This window comes from Carassius auratus, unplaced genomic scaffold, assembly GCF_003368295.1.
Source record: "Carassius auratus strain Wakin unplaced genomic scaffold, ASM336829v1 scaf_tig00214400, whole genome shotgun sequence".
In the NCBI taxonomy this organism is placed as follows: domain Eukaryota; kingdom Metazoa; phylum Chordata; class Actinopteri; order Cypriniformes; family Cyprinidae; genus Carassius; species Carassius auratus.
The window spans coordinates 221,048-245,709 of record NW_020527643.1 but is presented as its reverse complement, the minus strand read 5'-3'; the positions used below and the strand labels follow the sequence as shown (position 1 = coordinate 245,709).

The 24,662-nt window shown below is 36.4% G+C and overlaps 1 protein-coding gene across 2 annotated transcripts in view; it reads left to right on the top strand.

Moving 5' to 3' along the window:
• Window positions 1–24,662, top strand: part of LOC113091948 (CUB and sushi domain-containing protein 1) — a 546,185-nt gene that overhangs the window by 436,625 nt on the left and 84,898 nt on the right. For both annotated transcript variants that reach the window (XM_026257629.1, XM_026257628.1), the window contains exons 31-32: window positions 20,863–20,979; window positions 23,446–23,559. In XM_026257629.1, coding sequence (XP_026113414.1) covers window positions 20,863–20,979; window positions 23,446–23,559 — 231 coding nt within the window. The remainder of the gene's footprint in view (window positions 1–20,862; window positions 20,980–23,445; window positions 23,560–24,662) is intronic.

Genomic DNA, 24,662 nt, shown 5'->3' with positions numbered 1-24,662 from the left:
TGCTCCCTCTGAACCCAGCGTGTTCAAATACAACATCAGGTTATAGATATGAACATGCAGTGAACATCATTGACCCCAATCCGAAGGTCAAACAAGGGTTTTCGCACCTCAGTAGCATCCACTGATTATTTAACCTCTTTTGATGGAGATGGAAAGCCGCTGATGCCCTTTGTGAGACAGCCTCATTTCCGCACTCCAGGAACATTTTGTTTGTCCTCACTGATGGAATTTCCAGCACGTTGTTTCACCCATCTTTATGCATGAGCTCTAACTGTGGGGTAGAGACATATTCCTATACAGGTCATTGTTGAGCTAACATAATCATCTGATTGTGTCATGAGAGATGCTTTATTTGATCTTAATCATCCGCACAGAGTGTACGCAAGCCCACGTTCGCACAATCCATTAGTTTTCTGCCTGCTAAGAATCCCCCCAGGCTCCTCTATTAGTTAAGTGAGTATGTCTACCAGAGACAACTGGATCTGGAGAGGTTAGACAGCCTGGCTCAGTCGATATCAGCCTCTTTAAATAACAGTAACATGGATTTTAGTTTGTATCATATGTTTGTAATAATGTAGTTTTATGGTAGCGGGGATAAACTATATATATATATATATATATATATATATATATATATATATATATATATATATATATATATATATATATATATATATATATATATATATATATATAATGGAGTGTTGCAGTCAATTGCAGTTATACTGTGCAACTGCTTCAGTTAGGCAGTCCTGTTGAAACCCCAAGCAAGCTGAATTACTACAGAGTTATACAAACTGGAAACACCCTAGCAACTGTCTAGCAACTACTCAGAACACCTTCACAACCACATGACAAGGCCTGTGTCACATCAAACATAAGATGCCTCTTCAAGCCGACAAAGTTTTCAAAGGCTCATATAACACGCAGACTTCAGACTGTTTAAAACTTCTAGGCAAGGCTGTCAGTCCAACATTCAAAGTTAGTCTTGAATTTGACTTCTGTAGTTGTGATGGTGCTGGTTTGGTCCTTTTCTAGCTGGGGAACCACACAGCAATCCAGTTCAACAGTAAACATAGACAGTGAAACTACCAGGATGGTTGACCAGCCAGAACATCCATCTTTATATCTGAATAAAAGTAAATGTATATCTACACAAGATTTGTTTTCGTGACAGAACCTCCGCAGTGCAACAGAATGACAGCGACAGGAAAATAAATAAATAAATAAAATAAAAAATACCAATAAGTAGGTAAGGAATGTGTGGCGAGTGGGGCGGGGCCGAGAGGCGTGGGAACGAGGAGTGAGGCCAGGTGTAGTGATTGAAGATGAGCTGCACCTGCGCCCCACCGCCGGTATCGAGTCCCACGTATGAGATGGAAGGATATAAAACTGGAGCGACGACCGTGAAGGACGAGAGAGGACCAGGCCTGGGTCTTATTTTATGTTTTGATTTTTATTTGTGCGCGTCAGTCGTCCGCGAGGGGCTGACGCGCTGTTTTGTGTTTATTTTTGTAATTAAAATGTTTTTTGATTGTCCGCCGGTTCCCGCCTCCTTCTTCCGGATGAATATGGAGATTTGTATTGTTACAGAATGACAATATACAACATGACAATTGTATGGCAGGTATATTAAAAAAAAGCAGTTATGTATGTACAGGTATGTGCAAAACTTAAGTGTTCACTAAGTATGTAATAATAATAATAATTCATTACATTTATACAGCGCTTTTCTAGGCACTCAAAACACTTTACATAGACAGTGTGCAGCATCCATCTGGATGATGCGACGGCAGCCATATGTGTTAGATAAATAAGTATGTGTATATAAATATAAATAGTGTAGTGTGTTCCACAGTCATTACCAATTGTTCATTAAATGGATTGCTTAAGGGAAGAAACTGTTCCTGTGTCTGGTCGTTCTGGTGCTCAGAGCTCTGTAGCGTCGACCAGATGGCAACAGTTCAAAGAGGGAATGTGCTGGATGTGAGGGGTCCAGAGTGATTTCACTGGCCCTTTTGTTCACGTTTGATAAGTACAGTTCTTGAATAGAAGGGAGGGTTGTACCGATGATTCGCTCAGCAGTCCGGACTACTCTCTGTAGTCTTCTGAGGTCAGATTTAGAAGCTAAGCTGAACCGGACAGTTACTGAAGTGCAGAGGATGGATTCAATGATGGTGGAGTAGAACTGTTTCAGAACTGTGGCAGGTTAAACTTCCTCAGCTGGCGAAGGAAGTACAACCTCTTTTGGGCCTTTTTCACAATGGAGTCGATGTGAATGTCCAACTTCAGGTCCTGAGAGATAGTGGTGCCCAGAATGACTCTGTTCATGGTGGTGAGTGGGGGGAGAGCAGGGGGTTTCCTCCTGAAGTCCACGATCATCTCCACTGTTTTGAGCGTGTTAAGCTCCAGGTTGCTGAGACTACATCAGACAGCCAGCTCTTTAACTTACTGTCTGTAAGCAAACTCGTCACCGTCCTGAATGAGGCCGATGAATGTGGTGTCATCTGCAAACTTCAGGAGCTTGACAGAGGGGTCCTTAGATCTGCAATCGTTAGTGTACAGGGAGAAGAGCAGTGGGGAGAGAACCCAGCCCTGGGGAGCTCCGGTGCTGATTGTACGGGTGCTGGATGTGTTTTTTTCCCAACCTCACTAGCTGCTGCCTGTCTGTCAGGAAGCTGTTGATCCACTGACAGACGGAGGTGGGCACAGACAGCTTTGTTAGTTTGGGCAGGAGGAGGTTCATATGAATATTATTAAACCTCTAGGTGCCACGGTCGAGTTTACTCGACAAGATGCTGCACTGACAAAAATGGCCAATGACGTTCAAAAAAACGTAATGCTTCTTTACAAAATCTTCGAGCTAGAGCACATTGAATCAGTGCGAACAAAAGCGGAGCTAGTGTGAGAGTGATCTATTTTATCAGAGCAATATTGTCAACGTCAGCGAGTATTGGCATTAGATTATTATTATTATTATTATTATTATTATCTGATGGCATCAATAAAGCTTATATAAACCCGCAATGAAGTGTTGGGACTTCTATTCGCAGACCCTGATTCTGAAGGGGAATATCTGCATTCAGAAAATGACGGTGATTCTGAAAGTGAAAGTATAGCCCTACACCAAGCACAAACGGTGAATCCTTTGCCCAATGTAGATGGTGCTTTGCCCAATGTCAGTGGTGTGAACAATGTTTCCTGGGGTCAGAGTGTTCATCGCAAAATTATCAGGTGTGTTAGTGTTGCGGGGAAAGAGGCGGGAGATTTTTACCACGCTAGACATGTAGCTTTGTCTTCTGACCGTGTGCCTCTCCTCAATTGCTGCGACAGTATTGTAGTAGAGACTTTTTCTAATGCCACTGGGTATGTTAGACGAAGTCGAATATTCATAGGACAGTTAGGGGGCAACGTGGAGGCAGGATGGGGAGTCGCAATGACAATGACAATAGTCTGAGCTATGCACACTCGGCGCGTGCGCGAGGTAGATCTGGCCGCACTGCTCAAAGCAGGAGCAGAGGCGATGTGACACGGGGCATAGCTTTTGAACCGTACAAGTCTTGTCTACTTGTGTTTGTGTGTAATATGAATAATATATATGTGCCCCATACATGGAATCAGAGTGCCTGCTATATGTAGAAAATTGAAAATCTCTACAGCAAAAGGCCAACCGCTATATGAATTCGGTTTGTTTCTACCATTTATTAGTAATGATTTACACAGTTTGTTTACTACTTACTATTTACCTCGGCATTCAGTATTGTGCAATAAAGCACACAGAAGGTGAGGGACATTTTGGGGGGAAAGAAGTGCTGCATTTTATCATTTAAAAATTTTATAATTCAAGATGACCACCACCATATGACGTCATAATATGCAAATTAGATGTGAAAATGCAATCCCTATATAAACATTGGGTCATCCTTAATATTTTTATAATTGACAAAGTCTATATCTTTTATCACTTTTAAGATATAGCCTTTTGAAATTAAGATGTCAAAATCGAACGTTTTAGGAAAAAACTTCTGCCGCCTAAAGGTTTAAAATGCGTATATGTCCTTGATCTACTAAATTTTGGTTACCTGGACTTTCAGTGGGGAGACAGAAACCTCTCAGGTTCAATTACAAATATTGTTAACACTTCATTTTAATGACAAATCCTTAGTATTAACTAGTTGCTTATTAGCATGGCTATTTACAAGCATGCTAGCGCTTTATTATTACTTACAGTATATAGTGCATTGTAATGCCATATTCTGCATGATCATATTTAAGATCCCTTAATCCTACCTGGGATTAAGTAACCAAGTCTGATAATTCTGCAAAGACAGTGTACTTGATAACGTCAGTCATCTCACCTTGGTTACTGCAATTTTCCTCAATGTATATACAAAAAGACAAAATATGATATCAGGCACCACTGCCACTGTTTTCATTTAAACATATTAATAGCCACATAAATGTAGTTCAGGGAATTTGCATGCATTACAGTCAATGCATTGTCTCTTTTCATTTTAACATATTAATACAATAACAGAATAAATATCAAAGATTACCTGTTAGATTTACCCAAAATTTATTATATCTTATATTTAACCACTACAGAGACATCAGAGCCAGCGGCAAATGTCAGAAAGACTAGCCAAGTTGACGCTACTCTCATCTGGAAACATGAGCACTAATCGTGTGGAGCTCATGTCTCATGTTAAATCAGTCCCTCCAGAAAAACTCGGATTTTTTTTGTGATTGTTGCGGGCAAAAATCCTTGATTTTGCGGCGCGTTTTCTTAAAAAATCAATGGAATATGCAGGATTTTTTTGCAATTTTATGCGATGAAATTGCGTGAACTTGCAAAAACTGCGGTTTGATGAAAAAGAGAAAAAAAGGTGATTCCCCCAACAAGGCTACTACCTTAATGTAAAGAGTAATTTCTTATTACTTCCTATGATAAGCGAGCATACTAAATCACAGAATATTTAAGTTGCAATCTCTTACTGCACCGTAAATTATTTGACATACTACTAATATAATTACAACTGTAAGTTTTTGGTACTATTCTGTAACAAAAAAAGTGCAATCTTACAACTGTAAAGTTGCATCAACTTCTGAATGAAACGACAACAGTGTTAGTAACCGCAGTTTCCACAAGTTCTCGCAATATAATTTGGCTCCACTGTCATGTAACAAATCGGGAAACTGCTTTGCGCGTTCTTTTGCGCTTATTTTTGTTGGCAAATAAGAATGATTTGCGCGCTTCAAGTTTGACCCTGGTTTCACCGCGGGGTTTGCAGATGATGTTCACGTCACGTAGTTACGTCACTTCATAAGGTTCCCATGGCAATAGGGGGAAATGGCGCTTTACTTACTGTGAAGTAAACGCAACATTTTTTTACTTTCTGCTAATATATATGTGAGTTTTTTGCAATGGAAATACAGGGATTATGAAATCATGCTAGCCCCGCATATTTTGCTTTCTGAAATCGTCAATTTATGCGGCAAAAGAGCGGCATATTTGAAAAAATGCGACCCCGCATAAATAGGCGGACTTTGGCTGATTATGCATTAAATCAGGCGATCGCATAATCGCGTTTTTCTGGAGGGACTGTTAAATCGGTGAAGCACATTTTCAGATTTTCAGCTCTGTCTTTATAAATAAACCACAGATTTGAGTTTTAAATGACAATTCTCGCATGAAAAACTTTTAAAACTACATTTTAGGACACAATAACAGTAGCTCAACTGGTAGAGCTTTGCGTTAGCAAGCAAGCAAGCTAGCGCAAGGTTGGGGGTTCGATTCCCCGGGAACACATGATAGGTAAAAATTGATAGCCTGAATGCACTGTAAGTCGCTTTGGATAAAAGCGTCTGCTAAATAAATAAAAAAAAATATTTATTTATTTAAATTTAATATTTTAAACAATTATGCGAATAAATGGTGGTTGAAATACAATGTTGCGTGACCAATCAGCATGTTAAGTGCCCTAATCCAACCCACGTACTACCTCGCGCAGCATGATTTTCTGAGGGGCAATTTTTTACCCAGAACTTTCCCAGACCTAAAGTCTCTAGTTCCTAGGGAAAGTTCCTTGCGGTGGAAATGGGGCTAATGACATACAGAAGTATTTTGTGGTGGTCATGGAGCATTGATTCACAGAAAGTAGTTTGTGAAGGTTAATCCTTTTAGCTGTCCTCAGTCAGAGCTCTTCAGTGTAGAGGTGTGAGGTTATACGAACTAGACGAGAGACTGTGAGCCATTTGCAATGCTTTTATACACTGCCGCTGCAGCTTCCTTTTATCAATAGACCATGCTTAAAGCTAATGAGGTAAATGGCTTGCTGAGTACTTATGACCTTTTAGCCAAAGTGGGTGCTTCCAAGTAGTCCAGAGAATGAGTCAGATTTGATTGGGGGGCAGCAGCGGATGAGCGGATCTGAGTTTCATTTTGCGAGGTGGGTGATGGCTTGAAAAAGAGTGCAGCAGGCACAATTGAAAATCGTTTTGAAATCCAAGGGAGATGTGAAGAAAATTTTGCTGTTTCACAGGCCATTTCATCATATTGTCTGTCACTTTAGTTTATTTTTAGTCTCTGAAATCTGTTATTTATGTCACCTTCAGCAAGGAGAGGCAGCATGCCATCACTGCATTTATCCATTGTGGCGACCTCACACAGTGCACATACTGTTCAAAGCATAGCTAACATACAGGATCCTTAGGCCAGGATAATGACTTTAACAAGATCATTTAGGAGTTAATGGGGTGTGATGCTCTCTCATCAATTAAGCCATATGAGAAGATGCATACGTACAATGCACGTGTGTGGAGCAAAGACACACGACTGTAATAAACAGGCCCATGTTCAGTCAAAGACAGCAGGAGACCAACCACTTGTAGGAAAACAAATAAATGTAGTACTCATATTAGCAAACATCTTTCACCTTTTCGCATAAACGTGTATGTTGTGAGTATGTTGTACTCACATTTCTCTGCTGAGAGATGTATGTACTCACATTTCTCTGGTGGACACAATAACACACACAATGTCCTTAAAAAATAAACAAATCTTCAAAAGTCTTTATTTGAAAGCCATAAAAATACAAAAGTGCTCAAAGCACTGCTCAAAGCAGCTTCAGATTATTACTCCAAGTCAGAAGATATCAATTTCCTTCTTTTTTTTTCTTTTTTTTTTTTTTTGTAGAATGCATGTTGTTTTCATTTGTCATTTGTCTTCCAGCAGTAAGGTGCACATTTCTGCATGAGTTTGTATGATAGTGTATGATTCTCAGTCATTCCATGTATGATGGCCAGTTTTTCCTCTGCGACTATTATAAATTTGGTTACTATATATATGATGCCCAGTTTTTTTTTTTTATTATTATTATTATATTTTTTAGATCTTAAGATTTTGAAAGTCATCTTATGTATTCCAGCCTTTATGAAAAAATATGAAATGTATAAACTTAAAATTATAAATGATTATAAACACAACCCATTGTAGAAACCTTAAATTAATGTCTTTCTGCTATCATTCTTGCATGTAGCACAACGTTGACATGGAAAAACGTAGCCCATCATTTTTATAGCAATAAATATATCAGCCCTAACTAAGAAATGTCTAATATTCCTATCCCTATGATATATGAAAAGCCAGAGGCTCTGAAATAAAAAATAATAAAAAAGTAAAGCAAGCAGGATTGCAATTTAATACATGTCACTGTTTGTAAATGATTCCCTTGATCTTTTGACAATCACGAGGAAAAGATGTAAAGCAAACCACACACACACACACACACACACACACATCTTTCATTTTCTTTCATCTGTACTTTCTTGATATTTTATTAAAATTTTTGTTTTTTATATATATATATATATATATATATATATATATATATATATATATATATATATATTTTTTTTTTTTTTTTTTTTTTTTAATCGATAGCCATTACACATAAAAATGCTGTCTATGTAGATAAAAAAGATGGCCACCAAAGTAAATGACCTGCCTTAAAGGCACTTTGACAGAATCTGCACCTGCAAAACTATTCAAAGAGATAATAACACCTGTAACGTTTACAACAACCCTTTGCATATTTAATTATTGAATATTTTGGCTAATTTGTTTATAAATGTGTCTAACAACGAGGTGCCATTAACACACACAACATACCAAAGCATGTAGCAACATTGTAGAAACCACTCAGAAAACTCTAACAACTGCCCAGCAACCACAAAAGCTTTTAGTAACCACTTGGCAAAATTTCAAATCTCTGTTCAAACTGCTGCTCATTTGCAACTGCTCTCAACTTTACCGCATCACTGCACATGCCCACATAACACAATGATCTGCAGCGACGGGAAGTCATTTATTTTCTATGAGCAACAGCAACCATTGCTGTCACTCATTGAAAATGAATGAATTCCAGTCGCTGCAAATCACTTTATACAACAATTTTTTGTAAATAGCATATCAAGCACCCAGAACATCCTTAGCAATACACTAGCGACCATCTAGCAATGCTATGACAACTGCCTAGAGCACCCTAGCAGCCGTCTACCTTGTCCTAGCAACACCCAAGCAACCATGTATCAACATTCATACAGCCACTCAGAACACACCCCTTCAAACTTCAAATCTATCTTCATAAACCACCACATCGCGCATTAACAAAATGCATATCTCTTTACGTATTGCTTATATGTAAATGCCCTAGTAGCCACCTAGAACATCATAGCAACTGTCCAGGATAACGAGGCAATCCTGAAATTGGAAGCTTTTTCTCTGTGTACTGCAAGATGAATGCAATGTCCAACATTGCTGTTAAGTCTACATATATATATATATATAGTTCAAGATGCACTGAATAAATAACAAAATGAGTAAATAAGTAAAACCAATTTAATTAGTCTAATAAACATAACCTAGTCAATACATATGGAAATGTATTTGGTCACACTTTGGTTTAGGAAAGAATTCCCACTATTTAATGAATATTAAATACAAATTTTGCATCAATAAACCCATAATTTCCTAATTTTAATAATAAGGGTAGTCACGTAAGGGTAGTTTAGATATGGGGTAGGGCTAAGGAATTTAAAACAAGGTCATGCAGAAAAAGGCATTAATATTTGTTTAGAAGTACTAATAAATATCCAGTATGTCAGTAATATGCATGCTAATAAGTTACTAGTTAACAGTGAGAATTGGTCCTTAAAATAAAGTGTTAAGATTTTATCTCTCTCACCCCTATCCCCAATTGTCCTGCAAAATCACATCCACTGCCCTGCAACAGAACAATAATCAAGTGGTAACTCTAATCTAGCAATGCCATAGCAACTACCCAGGAAACTCTAGCAACTGTTCAGGGGTGCATTTTCTGTACAGCGATTTAAATCATTGCTTTCCATCGTTTTACTCTATTTGAAGTTTGTATAATCGTGGGTTCCCTCTTACATCATACTCTGGGGTTACCTTTTGCATTTATTGTTAATGTTTGTTTACACATCTGAAATATATAGATTGAAACACATGTATATATTGACATGGAATAAAGAATATAGAATGTACTGCATGTTAGCTTGCTTATTGTACCCAAGAGCCTTATCTATTTAAGTACAAGATTATACTAACAAGATGATATCTTTCAAGGGTTACAGGTAAAGCATGAAAAGCATACTGTACTTGTATTCTATACCTCTTATGATACTAAAAATAAACTATGCTTCTAATCACAGATATAGAGCTGTATCGAATTGCTGAATTATGTTGGCAAAAACAGAACTTGCAGTGATATTATACAGAAATGCACCCCAGATAAACTTAGCAACTTTCAGTCAACTGTTCGCCCAAAAGGATATTATAGCACATGCTTCTCTAAAAGAGCATTGCTCTGTGGTGGCTCTGAGTGAAGGTCTTGTGGCGGATATGCAGATCAGGATGAGCAGGACTGGGAAAACTCCGTTTGAATGTTAAGGTCCTCTCTCCCAAAGACTGCACGTGTGGAAGCAGCTTCTATGTGCAATTGCCATGAGCATCAGTATGGCATCAGCTGTCTGATGAAATGGCACAGCATTTTATGCATTAATGGCTCATGCAGGGTTAATGGGTTTCATCAGAACACTCCAATAACTCCACTAACAGCCAAAGATCTTGCCTTTCCCAAGTACAATTCTGGTTATTTAACAGTTACTGCTTGCAGAATGGACATTTCTAAACAAAATAATAGATTTTAATATTGTTAGTGACAGCTTAACAAGTAAATGCTGTGACTATACGTTGGAAAAGTCATTGAGCAGGCACTGATCGCGTGGCTATTTTTTACACGCTTTGTAATTTCCATACTACCATTTAGAATACCGATGCAGCCAAGAGCCATGTCTTCAAGCTTTTAGACAAAAATCATTAGAAAGAGGTGAGATCCCTTTAAATAATGAAGGATTTTCCTCTCTTTCTTTGGTTCTCTCACCCAAACAGATCTTTTATTTGTTTCCATAGTAACTAAAAGACTGTCTCAGTACCATTAAATGAGGACTCTTCCCTGGCTGTAAATAGTGAGAGGATGTGGGGGTTGGGAGCATGGCGGGATGGCGCCTCTCAGAGGCCGTATGAATACACTGTGTTTTTAATCTGTCAAAGCCTCCTTTTCATGTTTGTATGATTTTGCACGGCTATGTTCAAGCTTTGGATTTGTGAGTGAAGTTTGGGTCGGTCAGGTGGCAGCCGCAGCTGTTGTCTTCATGCTTATGTGAGGCAGGAACACATGGGCTGCTACATTTAGCCACGCATGCAGTCTGGGCACAACAGAGCGCTGCTAACAACTGCTAATGAGCTGCCGTCTTAGGAAAGATACAGTTATCCTACAGTGACCTGTTCTTATGTAGGCTAATGCGTGTTGATGTTATGCACTCTTTGTTTAGCAGTTTTGGCCTTTCAGTGGGTGTTTACTGAACATAAAAATAAAAGATAGGAATCCAAAAATAAATAGAGCTGAATTTAGTGCACAAAAGTTACCACAAGGTTTTGATCGTTATCTCTTTTATGATATTGATCTCTCTCTCTCTCTCTCTCTCTCTCTCTCTCTCTCTCTCTTTGGATGTCCTTTTGCAAAGATGTTGTCTTATTCTTCAAGATCATTTCACTGATATTTTGAGCTCCATTGATCCGATTTGCTGTCAGCCAGTCATTCATGTTCATTTATAAATCAATCATTGAATATGCAAACTGAATTTGCAAAATTATTCGTTAATACTAATAGTAACCAATTCTCACTATTAACTAGTTGCTTATTAGCATGTATATTACTTAGCATATTGGCTATTTATTAGTACTTATAAAGCATGTATTCTGCATGACCAAAATCCTAAACTTAAATCTGATGCTGCTAAGAAGAACATTATTTGGTGTATTTGGTGTAACGCAATGTGCTTATGCAGTTTTGAAAAAAAAAAAAAGAAAAATATTCCATATAATGCACATTACTGTTTCTCCTCTATGCCCCGCCTTTGTGTAGATTTTTACAAGGTTCATTGGTCTGAAAAAGTGAGATGTTCTCTGATTGGCCAACTATCAGGTGCATTGTGATTGTCCGAATGCCTCAAGCGTGTGATGGAAATGTTACGCCCCTTAACATATGCTGTTTCCCAGACCAGCAGCATGAGACTCAGTCCAGCTGCTCTGCTCGTGCACATCCCATCATCGGTTCTCTTTTAGCAGATCAGTCAATGTACTGTTACTAGTAACTGAATAACTCAGCATATTGGTTTATTTCATGTCAGAGGGAGTGTAAGGCACGTTTATAAACCGAATAACTTAAGTCATTTGTGGATTAGTGCATATTGGAGATGCAAACTGTTTCAAACAATACAGTTTGATTTTGTGACCTGATTCGACCGGTTCACTAAGAAGATCCAGTTAAATAGAAAGATTAATTTGCGATCCAGACATCACTAGATGAGACAAAACCATTAAAACCTATTACAAATGAGGCATTTGCTGCATCCAGTGAGGACATAATTACTGATTATAAAGACTTATACATCAAGTTCTCTAATTATAATCAACAAAATGCACACAATGTAAAAAAGAGCTTAATAAATCGACAACTTCAGTGATTTTAAAGGGAGCCTTCTTTACTTGCTTTCATACAATTTAAGTAAAGTAAAAAAATAAATAAAAATTTAAATGTGGTTGTGTATCATATTCCTTAAAATGTGAGAGTGCAAGATTTGTGTGGTTCACATGAGTTTGATATGCAACATGTATTCTTATTTGTCTGAAATGTGAAACTGCCATTTTATTTGCAGTCTATAGCATTTTATAATTAGTTGTGCAATAATATTTAACTTAACCTGCTTTATATCTTTATTATTTAATGCAAAATAAATAAATTAAGACAAGTTTATAAGAGTCATGCATCCGTTTAATCTGGATCAAGAAAAACTAATGATCAACTAATTGGAACAACATCGGCTGTTAGATAATTTTAAAACGTCGAATATCCTTCAATTTACAGCTTATAATGGTAGACTTTGTAAGATTTATTTTCAATGCAGATCCCATACTGTAACCTAAAAGTAATGTGCTCTATTATTATACATATTCAAGTGTTTGTGTGAGAATTGTTAATGTGTATGCATGACAGGGAGGTGCCCTTGTGATCACTAGAATTTTTTTCCTGATAATGAAATAACTTAAAATTGGGATGTCTCACATACATGATAAATATATCTACAGAAAGCTTGAAATGTCCACTTTTAAACTAACCAATTCAAAACGAAAGCATTATGTAATCTGTGAATGTTGCATTTCTCTTTAAAGGCACGTACAGTATACTGTGGAGATGAGAGTCAGCACCGTGAATTTCCTCTTGCAGCCGACAAGAAAACATTAGTTTATTAATAAATAATTAAAATGTCTCCTTTTTCACAATAATTGAGATACTTCTGCCTGTGATTTGTTGCAAACTTAATGGATGAGCTTGAGAGCAGAATATATAAAGACTCATTACGGATTATAGATGTAAATTTTATATAAACGTGTGATCAGTTGAATAATGACTTAAATGAACGACTACTATTAACTAGAAAAAATCTTACATGGGGAGCAGACCTATTAAATACCCTCTAGAAATCTCTGTTAAAGTTTTTAAAACATTTTACACACTCTTGCTTCCATAACGGAGAGATGCCTTAAGATTGATTTTTCCTCTTAAACACAAAAATGAACATTTAAATAAAATCAATATTTTATGTTTTGAGAATGGCCAACCCTTCACCATTCTATAGATATTGTTGCTTCTGGTTTGTGCATTGTAAATCACAGAAAGACTACAAAATATATGGTCTTCCAAAAACTCAGGTCTTTTTTGTCACATCCATAACGCATGTGTATTTCCCAAAACTAAAATAGTCTATAAAACACGTTCATAGACGGATACATTTCTGATGTCTGGACTCTGTTTGGGATTTAGAAAAACATAAAGAGATGGTCCAATATATTGGTAATGAATAGGCTATATTATGTAATAATTTATATTTTATACTCTAAAAAATATAGTTTGGACGCAAAAACAACCAAAACAGTAATGAAGATTTGTTTTTGTTTTTTTGTTTTTTTTTGAGTTATGGAAACTTTTTCTGAAACTACATTTACATTTAGTCATTTAGCAGACGCCTTCATCCAAAGCGACTCACAAATGAGGAGATATAATAAACTATGTTGTGCTAGTAGTCAACATTTGAAGTGGATCAAAACCTTTCTTCAAAGTTGTCCTAAAACCTAAAACCAAAATGTGTTCTTGTCTTAGGACAACTTTGAAGAACGTTTTTGATCCACTTCAAATGTCACTGTATATACTTAAAATTGTGTTAAAACTAACAATTATTAAGTTGAATACTCAGAAAAATTAAGTTATTCTAACTAAGTTGTTCTAAGTTGCCTTTTTCACATTGTTTTACATTTGATTTAATCATGGACTCTGTTTTCAGAAAAAAAGTAAAATATAATTTTTGAGAAAATTATACCTAATGCTGCAGGAAACCAATTTGTTTTGCACTTTCAACCAAATGCCTTCTGAATGAAACAGGGGTTTTCAACCTAAGCAAATGCTCTACTCTTCAGCACAGTGGTAATCTCATAAAAACCAACAATTTAACAGAAACACTTTTAAATACTAAAAGAACCAAGCACTGAACATCTCTTCTCCTGTTCTGATCTTGAATAGAAATGCCTAAAATATGAGTTTATTTCTACATCACTGCTCGTTATTCAGTCACATGCAAAGCATGCTGGGAACCTGAAATGTGAACTTGAAAAAAGTTATGGAGCTAACTGCATTTAGTACAACTTAAATAATGTTTTAAACAAACTAACATATATTTTTAAGTTGAAGTTACACACAGTATTATGTTGATGTAATTATCAACATTAAGATGTCAGGTCAACTCATTAAAAAATATTTAACACTTGAAATTTTAATTAAATCAATAAATTGGAATTTTTAACTCGCACTAATACATTAAGTATTGGCAACAGATCCACGGAATTATTTTTAAGAGTGCAGGGGCTGGATTCCCAAAACATTCTTAAGAATAAATTTCTTCTTAACTGCCATTTTCTTCTTATTTTTGAACTTTAGAAAAAAAAGTTAAGAATATTTTGTATTCCCAAATATTCATCTTAAGAATATTCACATCTTTTTTTCTTAAGATTGTTCTTAAGATAAAACTTAAGAATTGTAATTCTTGAAAAGAATCTTCTTAAAAATAATTGTAAATAACTTAACTTGTTAGGACAGCCTCAGACTGGTCTTAAATCTCAAACAGTAAGTATAAATAAGTATAATAATAAAATGAATTTATTGGGTTATTTAAAATTAATTGTTACATTTAAGCATTTCAACAACAGCTACATATAATACATAGTAGGACTATTAATAGGGATGTGTACAAGTTCAAGTGACGTGACAGCAATGACTGATAATAAAAACAGTGATCGGTGATTCGCTTATGTGTGACACTACATTTTGTTGACTTCAAAACTCAGTAGCAACTCTAAAACAGCACACAAATGAATGAAACATATTGCTGCAGCTTGAGACAGGCTATTTTAAAAGTAACTGTTCAAAAACTTTCAACATTAAAAAACGTGAAACTGAGCGCCAGTCAAAGTCGCGACAAAAATAGTGTGCTTGCTTACAATTATTAGGTTAATCTGCTGGAAGCGCAAAAAGACAATAAAGTGTGAGTTTATCTGTGTTTTCATTCAGATAAGAATAAAATTAAAATGTTCTGAAGAATATATCTGAGATCTTATTAAGAGTTTTTTCAAGAAGTACTCTTAACAAAATTCTTACAAACTTGGAATTTATCTTAAGAAATTTCTTAACTTAGCCTATTCCTTAAGATGATTTTTGTGAATCTGGCCTTATGACTGTGAATGTCACTGTAACAGTATACAAACTTCATATTCACGGGAAGAAGGAGGCGGGAACCAGTGGACATTTAAATGAAACTTTAATAACAAACTAAACACAAAACAGCACGACAGCCCCTCGTGGACGACAGTCGCACACAAACAAAAACCAAACACAAAATAAAGCCCAGGCCTCGTTGTCTCTCATCCTTCACTATCGTCAGTCCTGTTTTATATCCTTCCATCTCCTTCGGACTCGAGACTGGTGAGTGTAGCAGGAATCGCTCATTTCCCAATCACTCCACTGGCCTCGATCCGTTCCCACGGCTCTCAGCCCCGCCCCACTCTTCACATACCCCCATCGCCCCTTGCTGGTACTCACGAGACTACGCCCCCCTCCCCATCTCTCTGGGGGGACCGCTCACGGTGGCTGCGGGAACCTGGGGGTAGGACAGACAGACGAGGCGAGAGAAAAGGAGATGAAAGGATGAGGAGCAACAGTGACTAGAGAGGGGAGAAAGGAGATAATAAAAAAATAATAATTTGTTCCAGTTCCCAGACACTGTGTGAAGTCGTCGGCAGTGCATGGCATGCATGGATGGCCCTCGGTGGACAACATGACACTCCTCCACTGCCCAGTGGACGGCGACGGCTCCTCTGATTTTGGGCAGCCGGCACGAGTCCCCCGTTCCCTGCTCCTCCCCATTCTTGGTGGACGGCAGCAGGCTCCGGCTCCCTGTTGAACGGCGCCGACTCCTCCGCTCCCTCTCGGATGGCAGCCACCCCTCCACATCTTGAGCGGCCGGCAGCGAGTTCGTCCATCCCCGTCAACAAACTTCAAATTCATGGGAAGGAAGTGGGAACCGGCGGACATTTAAATGAAAATTTAATAACAAACTAAACACAAAACAGCGTGACAGCGCCTCGCGGACGACTGTCGTGCACAAACAAAACTAAAACGTCTGGTCCTCTCTCGTCCTTCACTGTTGTCACTTCTCTTTTGTATCCTTTCGATCTCCTCTATGGGACCCGAGACCGGTGAGTGTAGTAGGTGTCACTCATTTCCCAATCACTCCACCAGCCTCGCTCCCACGCCAATTCCCACGGCTCTTAGACCAAGCAGAATCCTCTGCCAGCTGCTCCTGCTTCACAGCGAGCCCAACTCGTGCTAACTGCACCCAGGTTCACCGTCATCGTCATCGTGAACCTCAGCTGTAGGAGATATGCCAGGGAATAATAGATTTAAAAAGAAAATTGGTGCTTGGTTTCCGAAACGGAAAACAAATACAGCTCGTTATCTCACTGTAAAAAATGATTTGATGAAAAAGTCATAACGTATTTTCAAGTTAGGCTACTTCATTTCATATAATTAATTTTAGCATAGAAATATTGTTCCATGAAAAAAAAAAAAATAGTTCACTATTAACTAGTCGCTTATTAGCATACATATTACATATTGGCTGTTTATTAGTAATTACAAAGCACATGTTAATGCCTTATTCTGCATGATTATATTTTAGATCCCTTAATCCTACCCCATACTTAAATTTAACAACTTCCTCACTATTAATAAGTAGCAAACTAGGAGTTTGAGGCAAAAATCCTACTTAATAATTAGTTAATTGTGATAAAAGTATGACCTTATGTATTTTTATAGAGATACTTATGACTAAGTCTCTATACTTAAGTCTCTATCTACCTTCACCTCAGTGGTGTTTGTCATGTATGATAGAGATTATATCTCTGTAGCTAATTACTTCGTCTGCTATGGCCTACTAAATGTGCTATTTGCAGGTGCAAAGTGGGCAAAAGGGATTTCTAAAACTTCCAATTATTCACAGCCTGTTGCACACAAACACACACACACACACACACATACAAAATAAAGAAAGAATGAAACTCCAGACAGTCAGGCCTGAAGAATGTATATATCCAAAAACCTGAAATTTCCTTCCATCTCAGTGTGAAATTGCAGCTTTCTAAAGGCAAATCTTCCAACAAAAGGCAAGTGTGTGTGTGTATTTGCGTATGCCCACTTGCACACAACTGTGCGCAACTCTGTGTTTATGTGTGTGTGTGTGTGTGTGTGTTTGTAGCTCCAAACAGTCTTCTCATGGTGAGTGTGAAGGGAAGGTGATGTGATCAAAGCTACAGGAGCGAGTTTGATATGCAGAAAACGGGGAGCCTCAGCTGCATTCTGACACCAGCTTTTCATGAGCTCACAGAAGCATTGTGAGGCAGATGAAGCAACAGACCTGTGGGTGCCAGAGCCCAGAGGCTTTAGCATGGGACTGATGTGCGAGGAATCTCAATTGAAGATCATTGTTACTGAGACCTGAGGGATGAAAGGAAAACAGCCAGAGTAGAGAGATCACAGGTGGCGTGGACTGCGATTTTGGAAGGCCAGGTTACTTGTTGGCATGGAGATAAAGGCAAATACGAGCAGAGATATGCCAGTGTTTAGGTACACAGAGAACTTGTTTAGTTCTAACCTCACGCTCTTTTGCTGTTCGTCACAGTTAGTGGCTTCAGGGAAGGGTGTTTTGCAAATAACATTTTATGTAATCAGATTTCTTTTTAGTGTGGACTTTCTGAATTAGAAAGTGTGAACAACCTAAAGTGACAAAATTATTATTATTTATATATATATATATATATATATATATATATATATATATATATATATATATATATATATATATATATATATATATATATATATTTAATCTTAATCTAGTCAAACATATCTAGATGATGTAAATAGCATGAGATATGCATTATAGGCTACAGATTAAAGTGTATGTTTTTTTTTGTTTGTTTTTTTCATTCGAGAAGCCATTTAACTCGGATATACAGCATACAGCATGTCAGGATTTATAAAAAATACGCAGTGGAAAATTTTTTGTGGCTGATCTTATTGCATAAGCATTTGTAGGACTTTCTCTTTCACATGCAACATTAATGGGAGAAGAATATTTAAATGAATCAAATTTGAATGATTACACAGGCTTGTGGTAGTCAATTTACTGGTATCTGCACCGTTATTTAACACCCAAAAGAGCATGTTTTGAACATTTTTGTTGGAATTGCACTCTTGTGCTAATTTTCCTTGTTTAGTAAATCTGGCCCCAAGTCTTGCACCTTTATGGTAATAATGGGTAATAATCACTCTTACGTAAAAAATAAGGTGGCTTAGAATAACAATGCAATAAAGTCAGAAGAATTGCATGGGTTCTGCTCCCTCTAGCTCTACAAATCCATGGCTTCTTGCGTACTCATTTATTACATATTTTATCTAATGTATTATGATTTCAGCTGACAATAAGAGGTTAGCAATCTGAATTCAATTTAACACATTTTATAATATTTAATGATCTATTACAGAATTGCATAGATTTTCATCAAGTCAGATTTCATATTGGCCAGGTAATTAATGGCTATTTTTAAGTTTTGCAATTATTATAAGTTGACTGATGAGGGTTTCTTGATGGCCAACATTTAGAGAGCAGGATGTATTAAACTGCGATAATGCACATATAACATATGTAACATTTATACACTCCTGTTGCACACATTTTGTCTGAAAAATAAATAACTTTTGCTGAGCTGTTGGAATGATGCAGAGGTAGGTAGCACTTCTAGTAATCAACCAAGCAGGCACTGTTATCGACAACAGTTATCTGTAAATGGCAAAATATAGGCTGATTTCTTAAAATAGTTTCTACAAGTGGAGTTCCCCGACACTGCTTATCACAGATGACCCATTGGTTGCAAGGTCATATACGCTATGGGCCAGGTGTGACAGAAGCACTGTCGTTGATTAATATCTCTGTAAATACCCTTCGCTGACCTTCTAAGCCACAAATTTTTACGCTTGGCACTTTCAATAATCCTCTTGGTGACCTTTGTGGTTGATTTTCGCTTGTTGTTTTTTTTTTCTTGTCATGCACAGTCAAACACCTAAGCATTTAGCCTCTACCCATTATGGGCCTGATAAAGAGATAACACACGCCAATGCACCAACACACAGATGATTTATAGTCTTCATTGGCTGTTCCTCCTCAATACTCCCTCTTTGCACTCAGAGCTGAATTACGAATCAGTTTTACTAAAATACCTGTCAGAGGCTATAGCAATTCCAACAGCCTTTCCACGAGGTTTGCATTATATGTTAATTGTAGGCCATTCTAGTAGCGCTACCACAAAGCTGGTTTGTGCAATCAATGTCAGGCCTAAGCAAATTAACCCAAGGTATGTACATTTTCCAATATCTTGTTATTGACTTTCTTGCTCCAATAAATGCTTAGGAGTTAAGCGAACCGCTTGCTGCAGGATGCAATGATCTGGTGTCATTAGCTTGTACAAGTCCACACAATACCTACTCCCACCGGGCCTGAATTGTGATTACTGTTGAGTTGTTATTAGGGAGAACTACTTCTGTATTTGATGTGATTTATGTTTGGTGCACGGTGATTTATTGTTAAAAACATCAGTGTCAGTCAAAACTGCTTTTAATTTCTTTTCTTTCTTTTTTTTTTCCGCTGGTAATCACTCCACTCATCTGTTATTCAAACAGTGCCTCCTTTTTAAATAAGGTCTTACTTGCAATCAGGAATTTTGCTCCCTACAGAATTTCTGTTGAAGCTCATTTTGCTTGGCATAATTATTTAATTTGTAATGCCCTACAACGTCATCAAACAACTGAGTCATATAATGATATCATCATTTAAATAAATGTAAAGTAAATGACCATGCTTTTATACGGTATATGATGCATATATGTATATATATGTGTGTGTGTGTGTGTGTGTGTTTATGTAAAAAAATTTAATATATTTTAATGTGACTTTTAATTTTAGTATCAATGCATTAGTATATTTTAGCCTAACTTTAAATAAATAGTATGCAATTTACCATTATTTCATATATGTAATCTATAGGTGTGCTTATGTAAAACTATATATTAGTATATAAGTAAATTAATATACAATGATCAATCATAGTTTATTTTAGCCAAACTTTGTGTAGTATTATAGTAGTATGTAATAGTTGAACCCCACTCTTCACATCCCTTGGATGGATAGACTTTTGCACAATTCTTTTACGATTTACAATACCTTAAGCACACAGAATGTGGACATGAAACAGAATCTGTGACACTCAGCCATGTAACAAATTGACTCCTGAAAGCACAGCAGCTAAGCCCTTCTTTTTTTTTTTTTTTTTTTTTTTTTTTTTTTTTTTTTAGATCTGACCCATCATAATAATAAAAAAATAAATTATGTGCTTGTAGTTTCCTGTTCTCTTCCTCTTTTGAAATTTGGAGAGCTCCCTTATCCTCACTGGACATCATGTATCTTATCCAGCACTAAAAATGTCTTCATTACCTTGTGTCATATGAACTGAACAAGAGAAAATATGAACCTTTAGGGTTGTTTCTCCCTTTTCAGCACCATGCGGTGGGCAGTACACTGGATCAGAGGGAGTGGTATTATCCCCAAATTACCCTCTCAACTACACAACAGGCCAGACCTGCTCCTACCACATCACAGTGTCTGCAGAATTTGGTAAGTAAATAAAGTTACTTACAAAGGTCACGGTTCAGTTTAGAGTAGAATTATTGGAGTAGGAGTAAAGATTTAAGGATTTAAAGGATGAATTTTAAGTTTTCAGTCAATATATAATTTCTGATGATTTCTAAAATGTGATAGAGAAAAAGGCAATGAAGAAGTCTTTTTTTTTTTTTTTTTTTTACAAAGGTCAAAACTCCTGTTATAATGTAGATTTTTTGAGGGTGCACTCTTCTAATAAATTAATCTATTACTTTTCCTACATAATTTTTACCAAAAAACATTGGTAAGAAATATATGCAGGAGTCTTAGACCTTTCCAACAATATATAGTTTGTCAAGATTAGATTAGATTTAATTGTAATATAGTGAAGTAAATGTTTGTTTCCCTTATACAGGACAGGGTGACAGTTAAAGGGATATATGTATATATATATATATATATATATATATATATATATATATATATATATATATACATATATATAAAAATCAGTGCCTGAATTGTAAATGTATTAACAGTTTAATAACAGATAAACAAAGATAAGGATATACCAACTAATTTTCTGTCCTCATTTCTCTTTTTAAGAACATTAGAGTTAGATAAGGTTACATTGTCATCACACATATAGTACTGGAAAGTTAATTAGTAGGTTTTTATAGCCAGTATAAACTAAATTACCTTGAATAATCCACTTCATTCAGATGGTGAGTTTCTCAGCCTGTAGATAAAAACTGATGTAAACTTCCTGCCAAAACAGCACACACACATACACAGTGTGAATCCATAATTCATTGCATTGAATTAATAATAAAGCACAAAAAAAAAAAAAAAAAAAAAAAAAAAAAAAAAACACAAACTCAAAGGAAATTCACAAAGTACTCACATTTACATTAAACGTCTCCTTGTGTTAAGGTAATATGAAGAAGTATATTTATGTGAAAGGCAATCGTTTTCAAAACAGACATAGCTAGCACCTACAGTCTTAGATGCAGTAGCTAAGCTAATTGGTTAGTTAGCATCTAAACTCAACTCAGTCAGCAACATTAGTAGTCTTACTCAGCAAGATGTTCACTCAGTTATTTATAAGACAGAACTACATTAGCAAACAGTATCTAGACTTCTGTTAACATTCAGGAAAAAACATAGACATTATCTATAACTTGTAGCAACATACACCACAACTTCAGAATGTTAATTTGTTATGAAATGGCTTAATAATTAAATATTGAGCCACTTACCATTGTCTAATCTACTTCCTGAAATATTCAAAAAATGCCATAAATATATTTGAGCACTATAAGGTGAAAAAGATAGAAAGAAATACGGGTTGCTGAAATATATTTTTGGCCTTGCTTCATATTCCACAACTGCACAAAACCACAGTTTACTAAATCCATTGCAAATCCTTGCAGGTCATGCATATAAAATGGGTGTGTAAGTAAAGATATAGCAATTGAAGTTTGTTGAAATGTTTATGAGCCAAAATAAATACAGTCGAAGTGAAATTTACGGAGCCACTAGCAGCGACCCTCCAGTTTTTCTGTACTGTTTGAATATGAAGCGAGGGCCGACATCTCATTACAGAGGAGATAATAGAGTCGTTGAAGTGGCCCGAGTGACCCCTTTCCACCCCCTCTGCTTAGCTGGCTCTCACACAAGCACCTGACATGCACAGCATGTCTCTGTGAGTTCCCCGGTCTCTCATGCCCTACCGCGTGAACCATGTGTCCTTTCTGACAAGCCAATGCGTTTAATCACAACTTCATCACTGGTCTCAGGTCAGAGAGAATGGACACTAGAAGGGATCAAACATACACAACATGCATGCATTAGAGACAGAGCTTAATGATTTTAGGTGTTGAGAGTACAATGATGGTAACACTATAGTACTTTGATCTAAACATTACTTATTTATTTAGCTATATATTGTTATTTGAAAAAGAAGTTCAGTAAATACACTAATTTAATTTTCAAGCATAAAGTGCTTGTGGTAAATCAAAATCTTGTTGGTTTGATTTGGTTTCTTTCATTGAAATGATCCAGTTCAGACGTTTGTGAACCACAAGCAAAGAACCAGCTCACAATTTGCAATTTAATTCCAACATGGGTCATTGTTTTTAGAATAGAGCTGCTGTACTGCTGCAGTATTAAAAAATGGTGTTCTGCAGTATGGGTTTACAGTACATGCATTTTATTCACAATTTCATGGAATGATTTCAATAATCAAAATCTTCTATTATAATGAATCGAATATCATGGGCCATTTTGATGGGACTATACATACTTCTGTGCAGACTGCTGCTTATTATGAACACTTATAAAACCATCGACCTGAATCATGTGTGTTGATGGGAAATTGATGTGACTGTATGTCTTCATTCATTGTACTTCTTTTGTTAGCATCGCTTCTCAGCAGTGGTGATAGTAACACGCTCTGTGCGTTTCATTTTATTTCCTTAGTGGTGTTTGGGCAATTTGCCTATTTCCAGACAGCCATGAACGACTCCGTTGAGCTATTTGATGGGCCCAATCAGAATTCTAGGCTGCTAAGCTCCCTGGCTGGGTCTCATTCCGGTAAGTAATAGCTTTACATTCATTCCAGTTTTGTTGCTTTGAGTTTGCTGTGAAATGCACAGAACCCTTTGAAAAGAACTACCGTAAACAGGCATATATGGCTTTTTAAATCTGTGAAAAGACAATTGTGCAGACAATTGAGCAGTGAACGAGGTCTCAAGTGAGGTTTAATGGCTCCTTTCAGAGGGGGAAATACAGAAGGAGTGTCATTTTTAGCAAATGCTTGCTAATAGTTTTGTATTTGTTTTTTTTTTTTTTTTTTGTTTTTTTTTTCTGTTATTTACACAAACAGTGATAAAGCACTTACTCAGCCTTAGGCAAATGGAGTCTTCTATTGCAAATAATATGTTTATAAAATCTTAAAAAAACAAATACATATTTGGACATGTACATCACCCTGAAAGGCCACATGAAATTAGTTCCATGTCTCATATGGATTTACAGTAGTTAGCATTCTTCTCCTTCCAATGAAACAGTCTAAATTTGATAAAATGTAAAAAAAAATTAAAAAAAAATGCAAAAATAAGCTAAAAAATTAAGTAAATTAAATTATACTGACTGAAAATCTGAATGCCATTGCATTACACAACGCAATATAAAAGCAAATGGCTTAGAGCAATGACTTAATTTTTTTTATTATTATTTTATTAAAGTTAGCTTGTGTAGTGAAGCTATATTCCTTTAAGATGAATACTGTTTGATTTTTTTTTTTTTTTTATTTATACATTAGCAGTCATACATTTTAAACTGTGGTTTAGGTGTGTAATACTTTAGGCCCACTGTATTATATCAAGAGTAAATCTTGGATCTATGTTGTCATTTTCATCCTTTGGTTCCAGACTTGTTTAATTCCTTCTAAAAAGAAAATGTTATCCTTGCGGCTTCCTGCTGAATTATTGTTGGTATTATTGAGTGAAAGGTCATAAAATGGCAAGAAAATGAAAATCACTGCTAATTCCACAGTCTTCGCAGGATTGATGGTGTCCATTGGACACAAACTGTTTGTATGGCATTTTTATACTGTATATCTTTATAGTCTGCTGTGCAACACTATATTCCCATGAGAAGCGCTGTAAATTCATATCATTTCTATCTCAGCTTTG